We start from the raw sequence: 7,789 nt of genomic DNA on the forward strand, positions 1-7,789 counted from the left end.
TATTTGTATATCATATAACAATTAAGGGGATGTGGGGTTTCATAAAGTTATTAAGGCCTTGATCAAACGAAAATGAAAGATTGCCATGTCCTTTTTTGTTCGATTGGAGGTGTTAATGAATTATTTTTATTTTAAGAAGCTGAAGAATTGTTTAGAATTTTTTTTTTTTCGGATGTTTTCAGATAACTGTGGTTTAAAAATTAACTTGGATAGCCTATCTATATGCTCTTTATGACCTTTATGCAATATTCTGAACATAAAAAAATGTTTCTGAAATTTACAATAATTTATTTACCTGCCACTCGTTGGATCGACTCTTGTGAATGTTTCTTCACTTTATTTTCATTATCCTGTACAGTGTGCACAGAGTTGTTTAACAATTTTGTTTTAGCTTGCAACTATTGATGTGTTTTGACTTCACTGCTGTTGACAATATTTTGTAAACAATAGATTCATGTTGGCAATATGATATCTGCAGAAAACTTGGTACTGAATGTTAATAAATTTCAATTTCAAGCTATAAATTTGCAAATTTTATTTTGAAGATATATGGTTGATATTGTAGTAACTTTGTTGTGTTTTTGTTTGCGTAGGATCAGGTTGTATTTAAGTTAAAAATGGCCTCCACTGTGTTTAGTAGAGCACGAACAAGTTCAAAAGTAGGAGTGGAGTATGACCAGGAAGGACAGGCTATTGGGATTGAAACGAGGGAGGATGAGGAGCAGCAGGTTCGCTTTACTGAGATCATTGATTTACTCGTCGCAGCGGGATATTTTCGAGCAAGAATAAAAGGCCTTTCACCTTTTGACAAAGTGGTTGGTGGTATGACATGGTGCATTACGAATTGCAATTTTGACATTGACGTTGATTTGCTTTTCCAAGAAAATTCAACTATTGGTCAAAAGATTTCTCTTACAGAGAAAATTGTCAGCACTCTGCCAAAAATGAAATGTACACATCTGATTGAACCGCATCAGATTCAAGGGCTTGATTTTAAAAGCATTTTTCCTGTAATACAATGGCTGGTGAAAAAAGTTATAGAAACAAGAGAGGAAACAGGCGATCACATACGAGCTTACAGCATTTCTCAATTTCACAAATATTACAAAATGCCACAGGATTTAATTTTAGAAGAACAAGACGATCTAGTGCATGCTGCTGTGGGCACATTGCGAAATGTTTACCGCCCAATAAGAAAGTACAAAAGATCAGATAAAAGCTCCCTTGAAACTGAAGAAGCCAAAGTGGTTTCAACGTTGCTTGAATATGGCAGACGAACAGGGCTGAAAAGAAAAGTAACAAGTGAAAAAGAAGAAGAAATGGTTGAAGACAAAGAGGCCTTGAAGAAAATATCTAATGTGAAAGATGAACTCGCTTCCGCTTTTACCAAAGTGTCTCAAGAAGGAAAAGATCACAGTGCAGAAGATGAGGAAGAAAGCATAAGAATTGCCCAAGAGCACACGCTACAAGCTCTCATGGGTAAAATGTCTGAAATTAGTGGCAGAGAGATTGAGGGTAAGCTTGCTTCTAAAGTTGTTGGTTCAATTGTTGAAATGCAGTCTCATGAAATAAAGGAAATATCAACAATTTTTGCACAAAAGAAAGAAGTTATGGTCGCATCTCGTGTTAACAAACCCCCTTCTCCATCTCAGCAACATATGCAGGTTGTTGAAAGATTACAGGAAAAAGCGTGGGCAAAGCAAAAATCTGCCCAGGAAGTCAAGCATGCATGTGAAGAAAAGATAGCGGAAAAACATATAATTGAACAAAGATTAGATGAATTAAAACTAGAACATAAAGAAATAGAAGAGAGTGTGTCTGAATTGGAGAAAGTTGAAATGAGCGCAGACAAAGAAACTTTGCGAACTCTTCGTAATTTAATATCACTAAATGAAAATCTTAAGCAACAAGAAGCCCAGTTCAAGCATCAGTGCAAAGAAGAGTCTCTGAAAATGACCAATGAGATCGAAACCCTTAAACAACAACAACTCGAGCAATCCTCTACTGTTAATGATAACATTTCACTTATTGAAAAGCAGTGGAATGAAGACTCTCAAAAGTTCTCTAAGATTCGCTTACTTCTTGCTGCCAAAAATCGACAAGTGGCTTCGCTGATGAGAAAAATAGACGAGGTCCCCACCCGAGCAGAGCTCACCCAATATCAGAGGCGTTTTGTGGAGCTTTATGATCAGGTACTGATGTTAATTATGTTACAATTTAGAGTTAAGATTAATTGTAGATAATCTCTGGCATGTTAAAATTTTTATACGACTTGTCAAGAGTTACAAACGTCAATGTCACTTATTTACAAGATGTATCAATTTCATCGAAAACTGTTATTTTTAAATGTTTATTCTTAACCATTAATAGTTCTTCAGTTTTCTTAAAGGAAATTATGTATTTTACTTTTTGTATAGGTAGGCTTGGCCATTTCTCATTCCTACAATCTTGTTTCAAAGTCGGCTACTGCTGTACCACTTTATAAATATGATTTTTTGAATGTAAATTGCTAATGAAATCATAAAGACTTGACTGGTGGTACTGGTGGGTGGTGGGGGTATGGCAACATTTAGGCTTTTGCAAAGCAACTGCCGGAAGCCTTTTTTGCAGTTGATTTGATGAAGTAGCATTTGACACCACATATCCTGTTCATGGTCTCTTTAAATAGCAGGGGAATTTGCAAATTTCTGACATGTTGCCAAAACCATGCCTCAATTTGTCTGTATATTTTAGCGGATATGAAGGCTGATGCTGCATCACATTTAAAACGAAACTATTGTTGTAAAATGAGTTGTAAACTTTTCTGCTTTAAAACAAACCATCACGAAATGAATAGGAACAGTTTATTATAGCAATAGGTTTATGGTAAAAAATACAACGTTGCTTGAACAGCTTGTTGCTGTTTAACAACTGCAAATCTGCAATTGTTATACATACTTTTACAATTACATCAATACACCTGCTGCTGTTACATTGTTTGTGGTGCAAATACCACATGTTTATTATCAGCTTGTATTCTCTTCTCACTATACGCCATTTTCTTAAGCTGACATGCACAAAAATTGTTTGTTTTGTACAGTGGTCGTTACAAATTTTGTGTCTGAAATGGTGTTTTTAACGCAAGCTAATTAAATGCAATCTTGTCACTACTATTCAGATTGCTTCTACTCATAAAGAAACTAAGCAGTTTTACACGATGTACAATACGCTGGATGATTCGCGTCGATACTTGGAGAAGGAAGTAGAATTACTCGATTCCATATATGACAATTTTCGAGCTGCTCAAAGTTCCCAGTCTAACATGCTGCAATATTTAAAACAGTTCGAGAAGATTGTGGAAGGTGTAAAATCCAATAAAATCAAGGCAAGTAGCTGTATTTTGGAAACACGTATTAATTTATAACTCTTTGGAACTCAATGCACTTTTGGTAGTTGCTAAAAGTATATACAATACTAAATCACAGCTATTTTTAAATATGCATACACGCACTTATGCATACAATATGCATACTTTAAATATATATGCATATTTTTAAATCAAATATAGTTATTACTATCTGAAGCCTTTACAAATTGTTTCACCTAACGGATCATCAGAAGGTCTTATTCAAATAGAATCAAATTTATTAATTAATTGAATTGTTATTGAACTAATTTATTCAAATAGATTCTATTTGAATAAGACCTTTTGATGATCCGTTAGGTGAAACAATTTGTAAAGGCTTCAGATAGTATGATAATAACTATATTTGATTTAATTCGCTCTGCTTTGCCTTTTTGCTTAGCATTGAGCACTTTTTTGTAGTACAGTATTAATAGTTTTCATTGTTTTTACGCATATTTTTAAATATGCATTCCAGTTGAGTTGGACCTTTATTTGAGAAATTACATTGATTGGAGATATTTTTTTTTCGTGTGCGGTTTTATAGCGCACTTATTTCGAAATAAAGTAAAAGTAGATTCTGCAACTGGTCATAAATTTTTAATTTCCCAAGCCAGTAAAGTTTGCCTCGCTTACATCGTTTTAACGGCCCTAGACGTTTTTGCACATTTTCCTTTGCCCCACCCTGCACCGATGCACGTGTATCTTTGTGTGTGCTAATCAAGGCATGTAGCATCTGTTTTCGTCCACACAGCTACATTCTTGCATGATGTTTGTGGGTTGTTTGGTTACCACTGCTTCGTATATCATAACCGCATGTGTTTTTCTACACCAGAACGGATTCCAGAAGCCCTGCATGGGCACAGAATAAACCACATTCACACGATAAGTCCACTTCACGGCACAGACCGAAATGAAATCTTACGTCATTTGAAATGTGTTGTTATTTTAACCACTTATTGAATTACCACCGTTTGCAGGTGGAAAAAAAGAGACAACAGGAAAAAATGAGAAGAGATGAATTGAACGAACGTCACCTGGAATTGGTCGAAAAGCAGCGTTTGTATGTGAAAACAATCCGTGATTTCCAAGAGGAATGTCGTAAGAATGAAATTCTTTGCAAAAAACTGAACTTATAAATTATATACTTTCTATTACGTCGGTTTACAGTGTTACATCCATGTTGTGCATACACTCTTATCTCAACCGACATCCTCAAGTTTATTTTCTCTATTCGTGCCTTTTTTATTTTGTTAATTGTTAAAAATTAGTGACAATACTAATTTTCTGCTAGTCTATGATTGTTTTAACGCGTTTAGTCGATGTTTTTGTAGCTACAGTAATATCAAGTGCAGTTCACTGTCAACCTGTGTTATCTCAGACAGCAAATCGGTCGCTTTTTGCATTGACTTTTGCGTCTACAGACGTTGAATCAATGCAAAAAAGATACTGATTTGCTGTCTGGGATGTGACCACCTGGAAAAGGGGTTTACATTCCCTTAAGAAAAGTAGAAAATATGTTTCGTAAGTACGTGTCACTTGACTGTGAAGTGACATGGGTTTACGAGACACTTGGTCTTTTTGTTGGATCAGAATTTGGGCAGTAGCTACTGTAATTTTATGACGTGTCAAATAACGAGTGTGAGATCTGAGACTTTATTTGAATTGAATTTTCATTCTGAAACTGGAAATGACAGCCTTTCCCAAACCTATATAATATATAATCGAATAAATAAAACTAATACTATTAGCTTTAGGCACTGAATATGTACTTCTGTACATTTTTTCTTAAAACAATTCAAACCAGTTGTAAACCTGTAATCAATACAGAATTTTCGAGACAAATGATTGAAAAGCGGGCGTGCAACATACTGTAGCTCTGCGTGTCAGAACTACTAGTTCCGCATTTTTGAACAAAAAGAATAGAGTTAACTCATGGTTCAGCAAATACGTCGAAACCGAATCTAGTTTTAGTATCACAATTCAGTTCACAGTATCACAATTCTTATTAAATGCTGGTTAAATTTTAATTGTATTATTTTTGTTGGGTACCATTTGGGAATATAGCATACACGCCGTTCAATTTGACCGGTCGTTTCAGCTATTTTGTTCCTTATACATATATTTTAATACAGTTTAGCATGGAATAGTGTGCTCTGCAGTTGAGTGCAGCAAGAAATCACTGCGATAGACAGCTGTTAGTATCGTATCGTTATTCTTGCCTATTATAAGGAATATGTATGATGGGAACTTATATGCTACTGATACCCGGCGTGTTCTGTCAATATGTATGACATGATTGATTAATCTTCCGTTGCCGTCCAACTGGCTGGCAAAAGTTGCTTGTTTACATCGCTTCAACTTCAAGCCACGATGAAACGATGTAGTTTTCCTTTCGAACCGAACGATTTTGCCGGAAAATTTATTTCATATATCACCAGAGTGACATGTAAGGCGTTTCGTTTTCTTGATTGGATCTGATTTGAACCGGACGTTCCTACTGAACTGTTGCTGTTAAATTGAGTTTTGCTCAACGTGGGTGCAGAGAGTAGGCTGCTGTTTGTGGCTTTCGAAGATATTCAGTCATTGAGTTCAATTGTTGTTCGTAGTTTAAACAGTAAACCTACTTACAACTTCATGTAGCCTTGGTGCTGCCGTCATCTCTCATACATTTGTTTGTTTAATGGGAGGCTTTAAAGTGACGCCTCTTTGTTTGCTATGTCGGCGCTGACTTCCCTGTTAGCGAAACCATTCATTGGTGACGTGTAAAGCTGTATGAAATTATTCGCTCACCCTTGAAACTTTTGTTTATAAACAGAAACAACAACTTAGCCCATTTTGCATTGATTCAACGTCTATAGACGTATGTATAAAGACGGATTGTCTAGCCGGGAATATCTTCAGCACAACCATTTCAACGTCATTCATTGGTTACGGACGCAACTTTGTAATTGTCGTGAAGGCGAGTGTTTTGCATCTTTTCCACTTTCGTTCAATATGAAGGCTCAAACCTGTCAGGTGTCAATTTGACTCAAATAGATTCCAAACACAATTTTTGCATTTTTTTCAATCACGTTTTGTTCAATTTTTATCACACATGGCGTCACCCTTTCGATCTTATCCAATAACATAATCATGTTTCGTCTTAGCAGTTATGAATCTTTCGAATGCTTAAAATACCCTTCAAACATAACCACAAAATTTTGCCAGCAAGAGAATTTCTATTTTACATTGATGCAATGTCTGCAGACAATCAGTCTTGAATCAATCAATCAGATTTGCTTGCTGGGTTGGTGCTTGTGTGTGTTCTGCTTGTGTGTGTTCTGCTTGTCGGCCCGAGTCATAATTGGCCCAGTGACTTCAAAATTGACAGAGTAACAAAATGTTCTGTGCAGACGTCATAATTAGTCATGAGCAATTGTTTTGTTATCAGCCGTTATTGAAGAAATAAAAGTGCAATGAGTGATCTGTTTGGTTGCCGTATTCATACTTCAGATATTCAGTTTCATGTTTGAGAGGACCAAGCCACAGTAGTTCAAAGGTCAAAGATGCTTTAAAGTTTGAAAATGTTATATCTGGCATAAAACACTTCACAACCAGGGAATCCTGAAAGAACCAGGACAGTATTAGTCTGAAATTTTGGGACAAATAATAACAAAAAATCTTTTATGTATGGTTCAGAAATTCACTGACTATCACAAGAAATTAAACATTGGCACATAAAAATGCGTCCGAATAATTTGCTAGCCGGATACAGTATATGAAGTTAGGTCATTTTCAAAATCGCGTCCAAGGTATCTTCAATGCAAGAATTAATGCTCTCCAGTGGCGCCGATATGATTGAAACAATATCTTAATAACCAGAGCATTGAGAGAATAATTATGGCCCGGTACCAATGAGATACTCTGACCCCAAACCACTTAGAAAAACGCGCTGTATCAAACGGATACGCGGTGGTCTCCAAGTTTTCCGGCCCCTAAAATCATCTTGGCCCCGATCCCAAAAATGTCTTCTGTCAACGTCACTGTTATTAACCGTTGCTGCAACTAACCGCCTTAAACGAGTTGTACTTTGCTCACGAGGTATGCTGCAGCATCTGTCTTGGGAAACAATACGCAGCAAGGGCAAAGGTTTAAACCTAGACACCGTTGAGGAATGACAGGAAAGCATATGCTCAAAGAACATAGTCACCATGCCGTCGCTGAACAGTGTAATTTACGACAAATGAAAGACAAAAAACATAGAAGATTTTACGGAAAAAGCGGAATTCGGTATCAAAGCAGCAACACATCCAAGGAGTAACTTGGTCGCGTCCTTCTAAAAATCGAGAAAAAAACGTGTAGGCAATTTTTTCCGTTTATTTTATCTCTCGCTTAATTTCATTTCAAACGTAACCGCCGTATCTG

The 7,789-nt window shown here is 36.1% G+C and overlaps 1 protein-coding gene across 1 annotated transcript; it reads left to right on the forward strand.

The window, feature by feature from the left end:
- The first annotated feature begins 617 nt into the window (after positions 1–617).
- On the forward strand, positions 618–6,848 carry LOC145775188 (coiled-coil domain-containing protein 93-like). The gene is made up of 3 exons (XM_082586425.1): positions 618–2,192; positions 3,158–3,364; positions 4,363–6,848. The coding sequence occupies exons 1-3, from the start codon at positions 618–620 to the stop codon at positions 4,519–4,521; spliced, it is 1,941 nt and encodes a 646-aa protein (XP_082442551.1). The 3' UTR covers positions 4,522–6,848.
- The last annotated feature ends 941 nt before the right edge of the window (positions 6,849–7,789 follow it).

This window comes from Aplidium turbinatum, chromosome 8 (genome assembly GCF_918807975.1).
Source record: "Aplidium turbinatum chromosome 8, kaAplTurb1.1, whole genome shotgun sequence".
NCBI classification, from domain to species: Eukaryota; Metazoa; Chordata; class Ascidiacea; order Aplousobranchia; family Polyclinidae; genus Aplidium; species Aplidium turbinatum.

Coding starts and splice junctions, on each gene's coding strand:
- LOC145775188 (XM_082586425.1), top strand. CDS start 618: ATGGCCTCCACTGTGTTTAGTAGAGCACGAACAAGTTCAAAAGTAGGA. Junction 2,193..3,157: donor TTGTGGAGCTTTATGATCAG/GTACTGATGTTA, acceptor ACTACTATTCAG/ATTGCTTCTACTCATAAAGA. Junction 3,365..4,362: donor TAAAATCCAATAAAATCAAG/GCAAGTAGCTGT, acceptor CACCGTTTGCAG/GTGGAAAAAAAGAGACAACA.